General features: G+C 38.2%; 1 protein-coding gene across 1 annotated transcript in view; it reads left to right on the top strand.

Annotated features, from left to right (window-relative positions):
- LOC145296827 (protein CWC15 homolog A-like) overlaps window positions 1-5,630 on the top strand; it is a 70,348-nt gene extending 64,718 nt beyond the window's left edge. The window contains exon 8 of the mRNA XM_080142936.1: window positions 5,600-5,630. Within this exon, the coding sequence (XP_079999062.1) occupies window positions 5,600-5,615 (16 nt within the window). The 3' untranslated portion in view covers window positions 5,616-5,630. The remainder of the gene's footprint in view (window positions 1-5,599) is intronic.
- The last annotated feature ends 16,085 nt before the right edge of the window (window positions 5,631-21,715 follow it).

The following is a 21,715-nucleotide window of genomic DNA, read 5'->3' as shown; positions in this document are numbered from 1 at the left end:
GAAGGGCAGGGTGTTTTGTAACTATTCTGTACTTTCACCCAACAATTTAATAAACAAAAGATACACGAAAATGTCAATTTAACTTAAAAATGTTATTTAAAAAAATAACAGTACCTTCACTGCATAAGTACTGCATTTTTTTAAATCTAAATTAATTTATTTAATAATAATTTTAATTAATAGGATTATGATTTAAACTACTTTTTAGAAATATTTTTTCAAGTCAAAAAGAAAAATTACTCGGGGAAAGAAAAATTAGTTTTGCTTTTAAAAAAAAGTTTGCCATGTTTGTTTACTTTCAAAATATTAATTTTGTCCGATGCTCTAAACAGTGCAGAGCTGTGCTTAGAATTGTTCCATTCCCTGGTGCACACACAGGTGCAAGAATAAGTGAAGAATTGTACAATGTTCTGTATGAGTATAAAATCCTTTATAAAGTTTTCTTATTCTTGCGGAATTCAGGAACAAATATGGTTGCTGGTGTCAGGGAATGTGGTTTAGAATCACTATCATGCTTCATACATACATTGAAACTCTCAATAAATGACTCATTATTTTCCCAACAGGCTGTTAAGACAATCATTACAATTAACAGAAATATAGTCTCTTACTTTAATCGCTCTCCATTAGTAATTAACAAATTAACTGAAATACAGGATCAGCTTAATTTGGAAAAACAAACTTATTCATGATGTGACCATACGATGAAATTCAACATATTATATGCTAAAAATAAATTTAGAACAACAAAAAACTTTTGCCCTGTATGTTATTGATAATAAGATTCCTATCTTAACAACTTACCAATAGGGACTTGTTAAAAAAATTCTCATGTTACTGAGTCTATTTGAAGAAATCACCAAAGAAGAAAGTCACAGAACTTCAACAATATCTACAATTTTAGCTTTGAGGTTACTTCTTTCTAAAGCTGTCCAATCTAATTTTGATATTTCTGACTTTAGTGGAATCCTTACCATTGTTGAGCAATTCAATGGATTCATTGAATTGCTCAACAATGGTAAGGATTCCACTGGAATGGGAACGAAATTTTCATCCTAAGTGATAAAACTTGTGTCTACTTTCCTAGATCCAAGATTCAAATTTAAATTTCAAAAGAATGACATGGAGAATACTATTAAGAATTAGATTCGACATCTACTTTCTACTGATGATGAAGCAGAATCACTAGCATATACTTCTTCAAGCTCTGTTGAGGGTCAAGAAGATCAAAGTGAAAGTAAAACTGTATCTCTTTCAAGTTTGTTTGGTGAATTAGCTTCGAATAAGCCTACAGTAACAAATCAAAACTTAGAGAAAGTAGAAGCTGAGTTAAACCTGAAAACTTCAACTACAACAGAAATACAAGAAGCACTATCTAAACTCAAAAGAGTAAATCCCTTATGGTTAAATTCACAAAAGAAATTGATCACTATGTAGCTTTACCACTACTCGCAAGAAGTGATGATCCATTTCAGTGATGGAAAAAGACACATGAAACTTTACCACTCCCGAGTAAACTAGCTTCAAAATATTTAAGTGCACCATCTTCATCTGTGTGAGAGTGAGAAGCTTTTAGTACAGGTAATAATGTGTATGAATCTACGAGGAACAGGCTGTGTCCTGAGAATGGAGAAACTGTAATGTTTCTACATTACAACTTAAATGTATTCAACTTTAAATACTGAGGAAACTATGAGAGCAGAGGAGGCAAGCTTATAGTTATTCACTTAAAGAACTACAATTTGTACTTTGTAGTTGGTTTGTAATTTCTTTTTGTCTTATCTATTTGCTTAATCATATTCATTTAAGAATTGGAAATTATACAGGGTTTTTTGTAATTTTATTTAATAAAGGGGGAAAAAGCCATAATAGTGGCCAGACACTTAGCAAATGTTAAGTTAAATTAGCAGTTACTATGCTAATGTGTCAAAGATATATGATGAGTCATTTGGCAGTGATGAAATGGTTTAAATTTAATAGGAAAGAGAAAAGTAAATAATCGGCAAATCAGCCGATTACCAGCCAATTAATCGGTACATCTCTACTTGACAGCCCATTGATCAATATCGTTTCCTAATAAGTCCTTTCTAAACAATCTTCTCAGGAGAAACTGTCCATTTCAAGACAATTTCCCTTTCAGTCTGCTGTGTTATCCTTCAATTGTGGTGCAGCAATACCATCACCTGATCATAACTGTGGGAGAATCGAGCCGAGTAGACATTTTACACCCAAATTCTTGCAACACAGGCGATTCACCTTGTTTGCAATAGTACCTGTTTATGGGCAAATAACTTATTATTTTTATATTTAATAAAATTCCTGTTTGTCATTTCTTGTCTTTCTTTGCTCATTATGTTGTCTTTGTGTTTAATGAGTTGTTGTAAGTCAGATCTCCATGCAATATTTTTTTTTAAATTAAAGCTAAAACTTAGTGACTAACAAACAATTTAAAAACTTTAAAATTACTCCCAAAGTTTCAAGTAAATCATTAGATAAAAAAGGGTTGTTGTTTTTTGGAACTACTACTATACAGCGATCGCGACGCTTGGATTAAAGTGTACTTATCTGTCCTGGTTGGGGAGGAGAAATCAAGTTGAGGAAATTTTCACCCCCCCCCCATCCCCCAATCCAGCGTGCCCCATTTTCGGGAAGGTAGATTTACTTCACATCAAAAACTAACTTCGTGTCTAACTTCGCCTTCGTGAGGAGGCAGGTAAATAGAGACACTTCGAAATTCAAAAGTCATTTTAAATGAAGTTGTTTAATCGGTTGATTAGAAAATAATGCCTGGCTTGAATTTAAGGGTACTTCTATAGTTTACGAACCGTACTGAAATAATAATACTATTATTAAGAAAGCGATTCTTAATATTTGAAGGAAGGCTTTATTTTGTACTTTCACCTAACAATTTAATAAATAAAAGATGCCGTAAAAATTAAATTTAACTTGAATAATAGTGTATAAAAAACTGTAGAAATATCAATTTAAGTTTAGAATGCACAGTCAAGTAGTCTAGTTGTAACTAAAAGAAAAAGTTAATTTCTTTTACACACTCGTGTCGTAAGAATCAAAACATAAACATCAATGAATGTTTTTGTTGTTGTTGTTTTTATCGTACAAATTGTGCTCCAATCAATCCTAGTGTTACTTCCAACATTATGCTTGATTTCCACTAACATTTTTTATTAATTAAAATGCTGGTCTGTATTGGTATTTTCTGTTTTTACATAACAAATTATAATTCACCTTTTCAAGTTTTCTGAATGTTACTTTAATTCAACGTTTTAATCACTGGCGGCCATGTTATTTTTATTGCTTTTTTTGTCCACTTAAAAATATCTTGTATTGTTTTAATTTTGTTTATTACAAACACAAACTATTTTTACATACAAACAAACACAAAAGATTTGAACATTATTAAAAAAAAAAAAGAAGCTAGTTTTTTAATGAGATGAAACAAAAGGTTAAATAAAACAAAAATATACAAGTTGATAAACTATCGAAAAGAAAATGGCCACGATGGGTAAAAATTGTTTTCTCATTTGCTGGTTCCATTCGTCATTTCTGAGTTTAAAAAAAAAACACACACACACACAAAGAAAGAAAAAAAAAAAGACGTCCGAGTAGTTCATGCCGGAGAAATAGCCATCACCTTTTGTTTGTTTTGTTTTCGTGTGTGTAGTTGTTGTTGTTGATACTTTAAAAAAATTTACAGTAATGTTAAGAAAGATTTACTTTTAGAGAGAGAGAGAGAGAGAGAGAGAGAGAAAGAGAGAGAAAATCATTTACATGCACGAACGAGCAAAGTAATATTTTAAAGAATAAAAACATCCGCTGCATATATTTTACCATTTGGCAAAATAAATAAACATAACAATACAGACAGTCCATCAACAATTAATAATCCGACACCTAAATAATAAAATATAGTGTTAATTGTTTGTGTAAAAAAAAAAAAATGAAAAAATAGTACCATGGCGTAAAACGGTCATATAATAGAATAAAAGTCATTCTAAAAGCATTTTAAATAGATTATTAATTAAATGAATAGGTAAATCCCATTAAAATGTTCTTTTTAATTGTATAAAAACTTGTTTACAAGTCTTTCCTGGTTTAATGGTTTGTTTATTATTTTTAAAAATATTTGCTTCCTTCATCATTGATTCAGCCAATCATATCTTGTACCGGATTTCCTCATTTCGCTCGCAGAGGAGAAGACTCAATTCTTACATTCAATGAAATCTTATATCAAAATATAACATTTTTTTTGTTTGTTTTGTTAAAAAATCATATATTTTCAATTATCTTCAAGGAAATAAAATTATTTAAGCTGTGAATTAATTCAGATCAATTATTTTTTTAAAATATAAATTCATAATTTATGTGTGTTATAAGAATTTCATAAGATAAATAAGAATTTTTTTTTTTAAATCAGAGGTATGCATGAAATAATAAAATGTTTTGATTTTTATAGTCAGTGAGATTTTGCAAAAATCACACCGGTTATAAAGTCAGCATCCATTTTATGAACTTACAAAATGAAGCACTTTTCGCTATTTAAAAAAAAAAAAAAAAAAAAATTATTTTTTTTTACACACAAATTTACTAAAATAACAGTGTTAAAAACTAATTCTAAGATTAAATAATTTAATTTTCATGAAAATAATTTTATATAGTTTATTATAGAATATTTTTTATTTTGATTTTAAAAAATGAAATTTACATGTAGAACTCATTTTTAAACAGAATCTGCAACTGTTTTTAGAAGTAACATTTATTTTTTAACAACTTCGTTGGGCTCAATAATTTATATATTCAGTTTTATACAATTAAATATAAACGAAATATCAATAGGCTAAAAATTACTCAGATGCGACAATGAAGACCTTAAAATAAGATGGCTACCTTTTTTCAGTATTGTGTTTACTGTTTTCCTTTAGTAATATTCTCTTTATTCCTTTACATAATGATTAAAAATTATTTTCATTTAATATTGTGCCTTCTTTTTTATCCATCAATTTCTGAATTTATTTATATATAAAAAAAAAAAAAAATGCAAATAAATAATATTTGCAACATTTTCGATAGGTTTCAGTGGGGGCGGGGATACATTTTATTTGTTTTCAATCAATTTTCACCAAGAATTGCTTGCATCGATGTCTCCATTTAAAAGAAAATGTCTGAAAAAAAAATGTTCTGTCGCCATAGCTTTCATCAACAAGAGATGAATAAAATCAAGACTTAAATAACTGAAATTCCTGGAAAAAAAACTATAAGTATAATAAAATCACTATTAGCACCCTTCCTTATATTTAGTTGTTAAAGGTTTAAAATTGGAAGCGAAAGATAGGCAGACGACATCATTCGAAACTGAAGAATACGATTTGAAAGATGAACGTCATTGGTTAAGCGCTGCATTTAAGTACGGATGGACAGAAAAACAATTAACACTTACTGTTTACTGAAAGCGTATGTACATTGAAAAAGGGCATCTCTCTAATAATAGTTTTGAAAGATACCCACTTACAGTGGGTATCTTTCAAAACTATTATTATTATTATTATTATTATTATTATTATTATTATTATTATTACTGCAGATGCAGAAATCTATAGTGAAGGAAGGATTGTGTAATCTCCAACCGCTTGAACTGGAATTGTTGACTTCATGCCAAGGAGACGACGGGAAAACAATGCGGCGGTATTTCAGAGATTTTTTTTGTAACTAGGTACACAACCAAGACTTGAGAGTCTGCGGCGTGGTCCCTGACCTTGGTAGTGGCCATTTATGGACGATAGCATCTTTAGGTGTTGCCAAGGATCACACCTGTGCGAGCCCTTTTCTAGTCTCACACAAAACATGCGTTCACATCTCAAGCAATTTTTCTTGTCATACACATACACGCACACAAACATACGCGTGCATGTACACACATGTAGATATATTCATGTTCATGTACATACACCCACATTCATGTGCATACACACATACACGCTAACATACACACATGTATGCACACATACACGCACACATATGCACACATGGGCAACGTCACTTCCCCTTTAAAGGAAATCCACACATGTGCAAAAGACCACCGGAAACAACTACAAAAGCAAGAGATCGGAGCTGTTTCCTTCTTTTCGATTCGGTTCCTGAGCTGAGCGTTTGACAGACCAACCGCTCCCTTTCGGGGCGCTCGCCCCCTCGCGCCTCACATCACCTGCTACTATGTGTGGGGCAAGAGCCAACAGACAGTACATACACCTTACACGCTTTCTATCTCCATGGCCTGGATTGACTTTCTCTCTCTTTCTCTACAACAATAGACTTTCCCTCTCACCGACTAACAGCGAGAGACGCACACCAAACTGGATTGACTTTTTCACTCTCTCTCTCTCTCTCTCTACAATAATAGACTTTTCTTCTCACCAATTAACAGCGAGAGATGCACGCCAAACTAAACACGTCCTGTACCCTTTTCTTTCATTTGTTTCTTCATGAAATAAATTCTAGTTCGTTTAATTCAATAAACGCGTTGTTCGTTTCTTCTTCAAGACAATTCATTTTTCATATTTTATACGACTGAGGGATATATATACATATACCACCAGTTCACAAAAAATTGGTGACTCGAACGTGAGATGCACACCTATTTTCTTCTATACCACCAGTCTACACACCAACATTTAATATAATTTGAGGTATAGAAGTTATGTTTTAACAAAGAATAAAAAAAATTTCTCATCAGTTTGTTCCATCTGGGGATGGGTCATCCAAGCGGATGTTAGACATTCCCATGCTATCTCATATATTCCAACCGAGAGATCTTTTTAAGATTCAAATTATCTCTTCAAGTGCAATTGTTTGAACATATATACAGACGTGCTTCTGTATTAAAATGGAAATGAATAGAACATTAAGACCATAGAAGGGTCACCAGTTAGCAAGTGCGGTACAACTACACTATAATAGTGAAATTCAAAATTTTTAATAGTGAATTTCAAGACAAGCCAATAGTCTCTACTTAATTGTTGTGTTACAACAATAAATATATCTAAAAATTATGAAAAACAATAAAGTAGAAATAAGTTATTAAAGCAAACATTTTTTGACACAATTTAACAAAAATACGTTTGGCTAAAGCAATACCAGAGAGTTCCAAACGGAGGTAAATAGCATGTAACTATTGCCATTTTTAAAAAATAAATTGTGCTAAAAACAATCATATTTATGATTGTTTTTAGCATAATTGAGTTACTTCCTTTGTTATTATGCCACATGTTCTTAAAGCAATATGGCGAGGGATTTTATGATAAAAAAAACCCTCATATTTTTTAAAATAATGCAATAATATTTAAGTACTTCTGACATGCCAATTAAGTAGATAGCATTGCTTTTAGTTGAAACTGACACAAAAAGTCATAGATAGTATTGTTTTTTTAATCAATTTTTTGTTTTCCAAATTTCACTATCATAGTGTAGTTGTACCACAATTGCTAACTGAAACATAAACAGAATTTGGTAAATGCAAAAATTGAGAAAAACGAACTTTCATAACAAAACATTTTTATACAAGATATAAGAATCAATCTTGAAAATGTTCATTTATGTAAACGTCTGTTTGATAAAAAAAAGTTCAGCAAGTAGTCACCAGTCAAAATGTTCACCACAGTGTGAATATGCATGTGTAAGTAAAATATGTATGTGAGTATTTGGTAGCGTGGCATTATGTATGTGTATGTATTAGATAGCGTGTGTGAGTGGGTATTAATTCTTTTTTATTTACCTGACTCTTGTCAGTGTGTAGAAATGTGTACTCAAGATGGAGAAGGCTAGCATGTGAGTCATTGAGTCCTTTTCGCCTCCCTCTGCCCAAAGGCGTGAGAAGAGTGGTAAGACGTTCTTAGGTTCTTTTGTGCAGGTACAGCTGTTGAAACCTTTAAGAAAACTGATTTCGTTTACCGGATATTATAAGATTTCCTAAGTTAGCACCAGCTTATTACTTTCACAAAGACATGTTACTTTTTAGGGTTTGGAACGATTTTCATTGGTTGAAAATACTTTGAGTTCACACGTTCCTGTGAAAACTTCCTTGCTTTAGGAACTTAGGAAGAAAGTGAATCCAAACAAAGTGGAGAAAGAAAAAGAGTAAGCAATTAAAATCATGGATGTTTAGTATTTGTAGTTTGTGATTTAGTCTCCACCAGTCTAGTCTCTCATAGTTAGATAGTTGAAAAAAGAGTATTAATTATTTAATTATTATTTTTTTATTTTATTTTTTATTTTTTTACGAGTTGATCACCACTTATCAAGGCCAGGAAGCCACTCAGGGATAAGGGTTATTGCATGTACAGTACGTTAGTGTGGGTATTTAATAAAAATGTCTACTTAAGGGGGCGGTTCATCAGAAATTTGTTTACGTTGAACTTGAAGACATCCAGGTTGTAGTTAACATAAACTTATTAATATTTATATTTTTAAAAGAAAAGAAATGGATATATATTTCAGCAATTAGGGATGAGGAGTGTTTATAAAAATATATATTTAAGTTAATAAATCTATTTATAATGCAATCAGTTTTTGGTAAAAGTTCAAAATAGTTAACAGTTGAAAACTTGTAAACAAAAAAATAAAAACAGCACATTATTCATAGCAAATGCAATAGAATTAAATTCTCCATCGATACATATAATTTGAACATGTAGAAACTGTTTGTAAGATATTTTGTTTCAGAATTTGAATTCAGTGAAAACTGACTTATCAACACACTAAAAAGATGGTGGTCACTTAATTTCAATTAACATCATACTAGAAAGATAGGAAAAAAAATACTTACCCTACTACTGACCCTAAGTTCAAATTGAAACCCTCCCTCTGCAAGCAAAAACTCTCATAGAACCATACTTAAGTATCTAAGCCCACTCTGTTCAAGCTTTAGTTTTGGACAATTCTGTTTCGAGTAAAGTCATGATTTAATTCCATTAATTAAGATATGAACAGATATTAAATTTCATTTTTTTTTTTTTTTAGAAAAAGTTAAAAAAGGCCTTCAAAGAAGGTACCATTTTAAATAAAAACAGGTTTCCAGGCAGACAGCCCTTTGAAGAAAGATGTTTGTTTGGATTTTGTCATTAAGCAACGTAAATATTTTCATCTCTTTAAAAAAGGAATTTAGTGGTAAGATTGGTTGGTTGATCGTCAGGATGAAGATAGCCATCTGATCGAGAGGACCATGCCTGAATGCAACAGACTGGAATTTAATATTGAATAAGAAAAGAATTACCATCTTCCAAGTAAAACATTAACATTTTACTAAAGTATAAATCAACTTTATTCAAAAGAAATACCTGAATATAAAGGCTTCCTTTCTAGGGCAATTGCTCTTGACATATCAAAGGTCTTCAACAAGGTATGGCATAAAGGCCTACTTCACAAGATTTCCAGCTACGGTATAACTGGAAATATTCTCTCTATCATTAAATCATTTCTCTCTGATAGGCTCATAAGGAAAAAATCAGATGCCTGCAGTATTAATGCTGGAGTTTCTCAAGGGTACATCTTGGGCCCAACTCTCTTCCTGATCTACATCAATGATCTCCTTAAACACATACTTAAATCATTCGTTGACATCTATGCTGATGGCATGAACATCTACGGCAACACATCAAAGGCTGTAAATGACAAAGCTCTCTCTGATTCTCTCTCCTCTGATCTTGAGCGTGTGGTTCAGTGGGGGAAGACGTGGCTGGTTACCTTTAATGCATCTAAGACCAAACTCCTATCTTTACATCATCAACGCTCTGATCCCCATCTAGCATCAATTGAAATGGATGGCTCTCGTCTAGGAGAAGTCCCATATTTTGACAAGCTTCTGGGCTTGACCTTCACTCCTGATCTGAAATGGAACACGTACATCAAGTCTGTTGCCAAGGTCACTGGAAAGATGATGGGATCCTTCTACCACTCCAGAAGATATCTCACTACTGATGCAATTCTCTATCTATATAAAAGCCAAGTACGCCCAAAGATGGAATACTGCTGCCATATCTGGGTAGGAGCTACTAAAAACAGCCTATCCTGCCTTGACAGAGTACAAAATAGACTTCGTGGCTTAGTGGGGGATGCCCTTTTCTCTTCCCTGCAACCTCTCTCCCACAGAAGAGACGTTGCAAGCCTATCTTTGTTTTATCGTTATTTCTATGGCAGGTGCTCATCTGAACTCCAATTTCTGGTCCCCCCTCGCCAATCTTTTACAAAAAACACTCGTCTAGCTGAATCCACTGTCAAAAACTTTCCCCACTCTTTATCTATGCCTAAATCAAAACGTAGATTCCATGAACAAAGCTTCTTTCTTAGAACTGCATGCCTATAGAACTCTGTTCCGTCTGCCTGCTTCCCACCTGACTACATCCTGGATGTCTTCAAGTTCAACGTAAACAAATTTCTGATGAACCGCCCCCTTAAGTAGACACTTTATTAAATCTCCACACTAACGTACTGTACTTACAATAACCCTTATCCCTGAGTGGCTTCTGGGCCTTGATAAGTGGTGACCACCTTGTAAAAAAAAAATAAATAAATAAATAAAGAGAGTTGTTTGATAGGCTAGCTTTGGCTACAAACAGAATGTGGCATTTAGGAATTCTGTTTTGTCTTGCTGCTTCTGCGAAAGACAAGAACAGGATGAGATGTCTTGTTATCATAGCATTTCATCTTGAAACTGAATCATCTTCGAAGAGAAAATTGAAAGTTAATTTTGTGCAGAAGTGTTGTTTCACTTACACTCTTACATAAGTCTGAGCATCATCACATATATCTTAAGTCAAACCAAAACTCAACATAATGCAAGATATGGTGTATACATACACGCAAAATAAATTTGTCCTGTGACTACTACATTACCTCCTGCTTAGGCTTTTAGCCAATAAAAACAAGAGATAGTTCATTGGTGGTAGCAGCACAAGAGAATAAATTTAAAGGACATGCAAAGTGAAAAAAGAGGGTAGACAATTTTTCATTCCAATCTTAAACTGAAATTCTTTGTTCAAAAGTAAAAATTGTTCTTTTATTGAAATGTAGAAAATGTCCATTTGCTAAAAAGATAGGGGAGAGAGAAGGGGAAAAATGATTATCGTAAAGAAAGAAATATATATATAAAGCAATATAAATATGTATATAGCAGCGGCAGTGAATATTGTTATTATGTAACGATTCTTAATAATATCTTAAACCAGCAGTTTCTTTTGACCAATGAAAATGCAAGAAATATTCAACACTAAAAACTCGCATGTACTATAAAACCCAAACAAATAACGTTCTTTCTTTTTCTTCTTTTTGTTTCAAACAACACACATGCACAGATCACAATCCAGCCTAGTCTCTTTGAATAATAAAGGGCCACTCATCAAATAACATGGATGTAACAAGACATTTTCATGAACTGCTAAACACAACATCAGCATATACATACTCTTAACCAAACACTCTTGCACACATATTAGTAAACACACTCTCTCACTAATAAAAGAAGCGCACTAATATGCATCTACATTCTTTAGGCTTATCCTATGTATGCACACATGGTGCCAACCAAAACCAACAAGGGTACTCAATTTCTTCTTAGACACAAGGCAACTTCTTTTTCATTAGAATTGTTCTTGAGATTCTGAAGAACCATGTTTTACAAACTTTCTATCCTTCATTGTCTTGAGTTCTTAATGAAATGAATTATGTTTGTCTCGATCTGTAACAGCAGCAGCAGCAGCAGCAGTAGCAGTCACTATGATAAGAACAATGACAACAAGTAGCAACAGGTGACGGCCGCTAAGTGGTCAATGACACGGACAAACAATTCTATTAGCAACTATTGGTAACTTTTTCCATGGTCCCTCTTATAAGTATCTGATGTTTAGCTAGAAAGATATCGGGGAAACGAGTGCTAACAATAATAATCTGATTCATATAAAACTAGCCTGAGTGCCCGACATTGCTTGGGTTATTGAAGGTGTGTGTTGAGCAAAAAAAAAAAAAAAAAAAAAAAAAGCAGGCAGGCTTGAGACACTACCGCAAAAGAGGAAAAGACGTGAAAAAAAAAAAACATGACATCTTTCCTGTTGCGCCCATCGCCAAACTGGAAGTGACAAATGTTTAAATTAAGGCTAGTCAATCGAAAAGAGGAAAGGACTTTTGAAAATATCAGTGAAAAAAGCGACCCCTCCCTGTAGAAAAGTGCCCAGTTGAGGGTGAAGGAATTAATGTTTTTAGCTAATTTTTCAATATTTGTCATCTGAATGGGCAAGCTTCAAAACGATACTGATCTTGTGAAAATCCGTCACCTTTGTTGAAATTAGACATACATACGTACATGATGATGATGATGATGATGATGATTGCAACGTCTTGTCAGACGAGTGCCACTTCCTCAGACACTTAAAGTCCATGAGCCCAAAAATGACTTCCATCGCCACAGGACCATTTTAATAGACAAATGCCTGAGGGAGTATCTATACACAGATGATGTTACAGAGTCTTAGCTTTGTACAACAGCTATGTCTCTCTCTCGGTTCAAAATGTTGAGATCCAGCAACAAGCAAAAGCAAGATAGCCAGCAACAAGTTAAACTGCAGACCAGCTTAATGCAGGTACGGGTCTCCCGCTTTATGGTTTTTTAAATCAGAGATTTGCTTCTCCTAGAAAGGTAGCCTTCACCATGGCTTACAGAAGCCCTCTCCACCCCAACAGACACATACATACACACAAACACACACGGTGCTAGTTGGCTGTTGACCCCAAAAAAGGGTTCATTCGCCCTTTGTAAGGTCTTGTTTTTAATCCTTCAGGGAGACTAGCCACCCTCCTCACCAAACACGTACATACATACATACATACATACATACATACAGGTGAGATTTATATTATAGATGAATGAATAATGAATAATGCTCAACAGTAGCAGCAGCAGCAGAGAGGTGACGGTGGTTCACGTGTTAGCGATGCAGGCTGACAACTTGTGGGTGCCAAATTTGAACCCAATTTGCTCCACAGATTCATGTAATCGCTCTTGTAAGTACCTGCTATCTTTCTAAACAGAATTCTTAATAGAAAGACATCAGCAAAACAAATGTTGATAAAATTATCATAAATGATGCTCAACAACAACAACAACAACAACAGTAGGAGCTGCACCAACTACCATTAACAATATTTTAAATATCTGCTTGATTTATAAGCCTAGCGCTGATTGGAGAAAACATGTAATTCTAATTCTGATTCAACCAATCAGAAACAATCTTTTATGTGAACAAATTATTGGTCTCTGACAGTTATTTAAGGGAGTGCATTGCACAACCACCGAGATCTCGGTAGCCATGGTGCATTAGCATTATTCTCTCTTTAGCTGTGAGAAGATCGCTAATGTGTAACCAACCTCTCAATAAATTCTTTTTATTTTTTTTATTACATTTTCACCCCAAACACTATCGGGGACATAAGCATCAGGGGTACTGTGTAGGAAGTTAAGCAGCAAGATGTCGGTTTATGTTGCACTTGAACTTCTGCATGTCAGTGCAGTCGGGGAAGCAGGGACCTGTAAGGGAATTCCTAAGTCTAGCTGTTCTGGGGAAGAAACTAGTGGAGTAGAAGGCTCTCTTGCATTTAGGGATTTCTACTGTGAAAGGGTGGAATTTAGCTGCTTGTCGGGTTTGTTGGGGGTATTTACGTCGTGGGGGCACAAGTGCTTGCAGTTCGTCAGAGCATTCTCCATTATAATACTTGTAGAACAGGCAGAGGGATGCAACATTTCGTCAGTAGGACAGAGGCTGAAGTTTAGCTGACAGTTCAGGACCTATCAAATTGGTGACTCTCTTTTGAACCTTGTCTAGGAGCGAGAGACTAGTGGCAGATGCACCAGCCCAAATATGACAACAATACTCCATACATGGGTGAATGGTGGCCTTATAGAGATATAGGATACTTTCAGGCGTTAGTAGCTTTCTAGCACGGTAGAGAGAACCCATCTTCTTCACAGAGGCCCTGGCAATGTTCTCAATGTAATTGTTCCAACTCATGTTTCCTGTGAACGTTAGGCCAAGGAGTTTAAAAGATGTACTTTCAGATAAAGAGTAATTAGCCATTGCTATTGGCAGTAGGGAAGGGTTCTTGTAATTATTGAAGGTAACAAGTTTAGTCTTGGCAGCATTGAAGGTGACCATCCATTTTTGTCTCCATTCCACTACAGATCTTGGGAAGCAAACCAAATCTGTAATTAGCCACTTGTGCTCGGTAATGACAAGAAGGCTTTACTGACCAAGATGGCAATCTGTACAGCCCTTCTGCATGTGGACGTATATATATGGGTACTTGTGCATCTATGTAACCGCACTGAAACAAGAAAATTATTATTTAGAAATCCATTCTTAACATGGGAGGATAGGGTATTCCGTACTTTCACCTAACAATTTAATAAACAAAAATATTGTAAAAATTGAGTTTAACTTGAAAATACTATTAAAAATAGCACAGTAACATAGATGCCCAAACACATAATATATATATATATATTATGTGACAGTCGGTGTTCCTAACCATTACACTATATGACGTGTGTGAATTAACAATGGATATGTGAATTAACAATGTTCAAACATTATCAAGACGCCTAAGCTTCATTTGTTTACACAAAGAGCATCGCTTAATACGCTAGTAGCAGTTTGTTTATCACTTCCTAATATGCTCAACCCAAGAGAGGGAGCATTTATAGTCATCCAGAGACAGACTGTTTTGCTGTATCACAGCTGTTCAGTGCAGCTAGACTAGCAACTACGTCAAGCCAGGTTTGAAATATATATATATATATATATATATATATATATATATATATACTCGGGTTTTTTTATATTCAAAAGTAATGGATTAATGAATTCAACGAGGTTGTTAGATAGTGCTCAATAAAAAGAGCTAAAAATACTTGTTTATTGTTATATAAACATGCTCACATCCCGCTGCTACAAATAGCCACTTGTTTCAATCAAACAACAGATATCATCAGGCAGCGACTTGACTATTCAAAAGTTCAATTGAATAGTCAAGTCGCTGCCTGATAATATCTGTTGTTTGATTGAAACAAGTGGCTATTTGTAGCAGCGGGATGTGAGCATGTTTATATAACAATAAACAAGTATATATATATATATATATATATATATATATATGTTATAAAATAACACGAGCGTATGGAAGCAAGGAGAACAAACGAAGTAATTTGGTTTAAACCTTTATTGAGGGTCAATGTGAATAAGTATATATATCCTCAATCAAGGCCGGAACGGTCAGCCGGGCGTCAGGAAGGCCGGAATAGGGATTAGAGAGGTTGGGATCCTGGCTTGGTCAGGTTCGGGTAGGTACAGGGGCCTAGATGCTGGTACGGTCTAGGGATGACGTCCGGGACTGGAACATCGCCGCCGCTGTTGCCGCTGAGGAGTCGCTGGGATGAGTCGGGGTTCGCTGGTGGTATTCCTCAAGGGAACAAGCGGTGATATGGTGACTAGGCACTTTGAATCAACTGCTGTCGCTGAGCTGCCGCTGCTACTGCTGGATGGAGCTGCAAGGAACGGCTACTGCTGCTGCCGCTGCTGCTGCTAGAAAGTTGAGGGGAACGGCTGTCGCTGAGCTGCTGCTGCTGCTGGATGGAGCTGAAGGGAACGGCTACTGCTGCTGCCGCTGCTGCTGCTAGAAAGTTGAGGGGAACGGCTGTCGCTGGTATGGTGCAAAGAGTTGAGGGGAACAGCTGTGTCCGCTTCTACTGGTAGCGAGGCGACCTGCTCTGGCCAGCGATCTGCTGGAAGACTGACTTTTTCTCTGACGGCCGGCTTATTTATACAGCACGTGCGGACGTAGTAAAAGGCACATCGGCTCCGGCGTCAAAATGGCCGTCGTATTTTTTATTTGTGTTTGTTTTTTGTGCTTTAATGAATTGTAGAGAATTATCTGTTTGGTGTGTGTGTGCATGTGTTACATCGATTTAAAGCTGAGAAAGTTGTGAATGTAACCTAGTCGGTGTCGTATTGTTGGGGTGTTTTGTGGAATCATTATTTGCGTTTTTATGCTATTTGAGTTGCGTTTACGGTAGTGTCTGTGATTTTTTGTTTAGGTTTTTTCTTTTGCTGTGCAACTTTCTCTGGAGGTTTTCTATGTTGAAGTAAGGTGCGAGTTATTTTAATGATGTGTGTATCTAAAGAGATGGGATTTGAAATTGTCCTGTGTATTTATTGTGTTTGACTACGTTGTAACGGCGAACAGATTTGTCTTAGGGTCGCCATTGTTGCTGCCGTCATTGCCTTGCTGCTTTCCGGTTTATTCATGGAAATGTGGAGAGATATGCGAATATAACAATGCTCCCCCAGATCTCGATCATATTTACATGATAAAGTCTCTGAAGCGTGTAGGGAGTTGTCCTCTTGTTGTTCTGGCTGGTAATCTCCTGGGTTGGCTGGCTTGTGAGGATGGCGTCCGATTCTCGTCCGGATTGCATGTGGGGCCGTTCGTGTAATGCTGTTCGTCGGTGATGCTGGGTGGGGGTGGGAGGTTTGTGATAGACAGGTGCGGCGGGCGTGGTGCTATTCATCGGATGTGCGCCCGGTGTACCCAGGTTGTGATGCCGCTCTCATCTTGTACTTGGTACATCAAGCTGTTGGTTTTGGTGATAGTGAAGCTTCCTATCCATTGCATGTGTGTTGATTTGGCCGTGGCTGATTGAGGACGGTGAAGTAGGACCTTGTCTCCTACTTGTAGCGGGTTCTCGTGGGAGAAGTGCTTTTCGCGGTTCTCCATTTTATGATCTGCTTCATCATTGGCCAGGGCGACACGGTGATGAACCTGTCTTAGCAGGGCGTTGATTTGCATGCCATATGCACCTGGGTCATCGCTCCTGGCTTCCTTTCTGTGGGGTGTTGGCAAGCCGATGCTAGGGTGGCGACCCGTGACTGTGAAATGCGGGGAGACACCGGTGGCCTTGTTGATTGTGGCGTTCATGGAAGACACAACAGATTCGAGAACATCTGTCCACTCGCAATTCCTGTCTTCACACAGCATGTAGATGGCGTTCTTCATTGTTCGATGTTGTCTCTCTATGTTCCCTGAGCTTTGTGGGCGCCAAGGGCAATGCAGTTCCTGTGTGATGGCCATTTGTTCGCAGAACTGTCAATAGACTTCCCCTGTGAAGTGTGTGCCTCGGTCGGAGGACACTATGCGTGGGATTTCTCTGTGTCGGAGGAAGAACCGGTATAGACCACGGGTGGCGTCGATGGCACGGTCTCTTGCACATGGTATAGCTGTGAGATGCCGGCTGAAGCTGTCCAGTATTGTAAGTATATATCTTTTCCCCTTTGAGTTGGGCATTGTGACAAAGTCAACAAAGACGAGTTCAAATGGTCTCTTATCCCGCTTGCAGTGGCCCATAGGCCAGCGGGTGCGTCTGCCATAATTTCCCTTGCATTTTGCACATGTGATGCAGGAATCAGCATAAGCCTTGATGTCGTTGTTCTTGGACTCCCACCAGTAAATGAAGAGGAGTTCCTGCATCCGTGTTATGCCTGAGTGGTTGTTGGCGTCGTGTGCTTGATGCAGGTATTTGGGTCTGAGCTTGTATGGTACGACCAGCCTAGGGGAATGTTTGTGGTCTTTTATCATTAGGACCGTGGTTCCTGGTTCTAAGAAGAATTGATGTAGCTTTCTCTTGAATAACTTAGCTCGGTGGTCATCGGGGTCAATTTGTGGGCCGTCCGGGTATGATGTTTGGAGTGCGTGTATGATTCCGGCCAGGGTCTCATCCTTCTGTTGTTCGGTTGCAATATCCAGGTGTTCACAGATGTGTTCAGCAGGAATGGAGGAGTAGGTGTGGTATGCGAAAAATGCGTCGCTGATGCGTCTTTGCGTGTGGGCGTTCCGTGGTGTGTGCGTCTTGGGAATAAGTTTCAGACTGTCGATGTCATTGATGCACCATGATGGGACGTAGATGCGTAAGCTTGAGCCATCCAGTATGAATGTCCTTCCTGCTGGATTGGGGTCGCTGGGAGTCTTGATCTTCTTCTGTCCACAGCCTCTGCTGAGCATATCAGCCCAAACGTTAGATTCGCCCTCCACGTATTCTAATACGAATTTGTAGCACGATATCTCGTCCTGCCATCTTCGTATTTTTGCATTGTTGAATTCTCGTTGGTCAAGATATGTCAGAGATCTGTGGTCAGTGAACACCACGAAGGGACGGTTACGTAGAAAGTAGTCAAATTTCAGTATCGCCCACTTCACTGCATATGCCTCGCGTTCCGTTGTGGACCAGTTTTGCTCTGTTGTATTGAAGGAGTGGGACGCGACTCCGACAATGTTCTTCTTCCCGTTGCTGGACTCTTGCATCAGGATTGCTCCGCATGCGACATCACTGGCATCAGTAGTGAGTGTGAAGGGCATGGAGAAGTCTGGAAATGAGATAACCGGCGGGAAGGATAATCGGTCCTTGATCTTCCTGAATGCTCTGTCTGCATTCTCGGTCCAGTGGAATGGCTTGTTGACCTTGTTGAGCTCGTGTATAGGAGCCATGAGTTTTGAAAACATGCTTGATCTGATCTGTTCATGAAGGCGCGTCTCAAGGAATTGTCTGATCCAAACCAGGCGGCCGATGAGACTTTGGAGTTCCTTTCTTGAGGTTGGGGGTTTCATTTCTCCTATGGCACGAACATATTCGGGGTCGGCCTTGAACCCTTCGCTGTTTATTATGCGGCCGAGAAATTTGGCCTCAGGTGCGAGGAAGGAGCATTTGTCTGGGTTCAGCTTAAGTCCAAACTTTTGGAGGGCCATGAACAGTTGTTCTAGCGCGATGATGTACTCCTTGAATGTCTTAGCATGCACCAGGTTGTCGTCGATGTAAGATGATATGTTGCTGCGTGATGTGACCGTGGCTAAGGCCTCTGCTACGCAACGGGAAAAGATTTGTCCGGCCGAAGTGAGACCAAAGGCCAGGCGTGTGTACTGGTAGCATTTGTCCTTCCATGTGAAGGCTGTTTTGTGCCGGTCCTGCTCATCTATTTCAATCTGCCAATATCCACTACGCAGATCAAGGGATGCAAAATACCTGTTGCCCTTGCCGATTTTGTTGAGCAGGTGATCCATCCTGGGTATTGGGTAGGGGTCCAGGTCGACTAGCACTTTGTTTAGTGTTCTTTTAAAGTTTGCAACAACGCGAATTGACCCATTTTTCTTACGTACAGCGAATACTGGACTGTTGAAACCTTTGGGGTCGCTGCAGGCTTCAATGATGCCTTTGCTTGCCATGCGGCCAATCTCGGCATTGACCTCCTCTTCCAGGGCTTGAGCAATCGGATGTTGTATTTGGCTGCGTGATTGGCCGTTGGTTGGTATCCGAATGGGACGGATGAATGTGCCCTTATCGCCATTCTCAGTACCGATGATGTCGGCATAGCGGATTAATAGGTTGGTGGTGGCCTCTAGTTCATCACGGTTGGGATGGTTTGGTAGTGTGAGTCCTGTGTTGTGTTTTAGCCATGTAAGCTTTTCATCCAAGGTGTGGAGTTCGGGATGGGGTCCGATAGCTAGGTAGTCCTGGATGACCTTGGTCTGGGAGTCGCCTGTGGGACTGTTTGGTGACGACGTCTGCCGTACAATGTTAGCTGTGTGTGTGGAGCCTCCTTGGGCAAGTGTGCGTTTGAACTCCACTTTCGCTTTTTCGTTGTCGACCGTGTACGAGATGAGGGTATCATGGCATAGGATGTTTTGGCCGATCAGGATTGGTGTAGATTGTGCCGTTATTAGGGCGTTTATGCCACAGAATGCGGGTGTGTTTTGGTTGCCGATTACAATGTCGCATGTTAGTTGGCCAAGCGCGGTAATGCTGCCATTGATGCCCCTCACTTTGACGTCCGAGCGTTTTATGTGCTTCTTGGCTTCGTCTGGCAGTTGTGATGCTGGTATGATGCAGGTCGAGCATCCTGAGTCGAGCATCGCGATGTCTGAGAACTTTGTGTCGCCAATGTAAAAGGTGGAGTAGACAAGTGGTGAGTAGTTAGATTGTTCTTGAAAGTTGAAGACGTGATGGCTGATATTGGAGCGGGTCGGGCGGGGCATCACATCTCGTCCTGACCGAAGTGAAAATCCTGGTCCTCTGTCTCCGGCATGTTGTTGCCTGTTGTTGCGACAAGGGCTTGTGTTTGGGTGCGGGGTGGGTGACGGTATCTGCAATTTTGCCTAAAGCAGGATAGGCCTCTGAGGTATCTCTGGCATACAGGGAAACTTACTGTTTGCCTGCGAGCTTCTTGCTGCTGATGTTGACGTTGATCGGTTTTGTTGTGTGCGTCTATCAAGTTCGAGCGCTTGCGTCCACTAGAGTGGGTGTGCATGTTTGTTACATGGTAAGGTTTTCTTTGGCTCAAGTGGTGCTCTTGAGAGAGAAGTGCGGAGTCTTGGGAATTGGTGACATCAGATTTTATGCCGCGATCCAGGTATCGCTGTGCTTCAGCCGCTATACCAGTTGCCGTATAGTGGTTGTCCATTATTCTGACGAGGTGCGGGTAGATGTTTGTGTTCCATGCTTTCACCTTTTCACTCATAAGCATTGCGCCTATGATTGATATGAGTCCGTCAACGGATAGTTCATTGTTTCTGTCCTTTCTGTGTTTTGCCTTGATGTGGACGGCCGCTTCCCTGAGTGTGGTTTCGAGTCGACCGGCAAAATCTGTTAGTTTTTCGCCGTCATGTCGTTCTAAGTCCCAGGCCTTGCTTAGATGTTGGAAGGTGGTCATTTGGCTGCCGTGTGTTGTTAGTAGATACTCCTTCAGGTTGTTGAAGGTGGATGTATCTTGTGCAGAATCCAGCATTTGCTGAAATATACCCTGGTCCAGCATGTCTTTCGCGGCCTTGACAAATTCGCCCTCCAGGCCTGGGTATGTTGTTCCCTCCGGTAAGATGTGTATTGCGTATATTTTGGTGAGCGCTGATATGAATTGGTTTACGTCCTGTCCAGGGCGGAAGGGCTTCTGTTGTCTCATGGCGTCCCGAATTGTTTGTTGGCGCATTAGCATACTGTAGTCGCTGCTTGTGTGGGGGGTGGTAGCTGTTGTTATTGCTGTTGATCTCAGGGCGGTTGTCATGGCATCTATGTCATTTCGGATCTCCTGAAGTGCCTCTTCCGATGGTTGTGTTGAGCCTGTCCTCAGGTTGAATAGCAGATGCTTCTGTTCTTTGATTAGTGTGAATAGTTCTGACCGCGTGAAACCCTCGTAGCTGTCTGTACTCATCTTGCTGAACGCTTTGACACCAGTTGTTATAAAATAACACGAGCGTATGGAAGCAAGGAGAACAAACGAAGTAATTTGGTTTAAACCTTTATTGAGGGTCAATGTGAATAAGTATATATATCCTCAATCAAGGCCGGAACGGTCAGCCGGGCGTCAGGAAGGCCGGAATAGGGATTAGAGAGGTTGGGATCCTGGCTTGGTCAGGTTCGGGTAGGTACAGGGGCCTAGATGCTGGTACGGTCTAAATATTTATGTATGCTTGTTTTGCAACAAATTTTTATCAACAACTAATACATTTCATTTTTATGATTTTGGCCTGGTTAGTTTCCATCATTATTTTGAATGTATTCTTTAGATTTATCTTTTGTCAATTTTATAGATAACTAAATTATTGATATATTTAAAAATTGAAC

Source organism: Euprymna scolopes, chromosome 17 (assembly GCF_053919585.1).
Source record: "Euprymna scolopes isolate OS-2025 chromosome 17, ASM5391958v1, whole genome shotgun sequence".
NCBI lineage: Eukaryota > Metazoa > Mollusca > Cephalopoda > Sepiida > Sepiolidae > Euprymna > Euprymna scolopes.
Note: the sequence above shows the minus strand (reverse complement) of the source record. Positions and strands in the feature narration are given on the sequence as shown.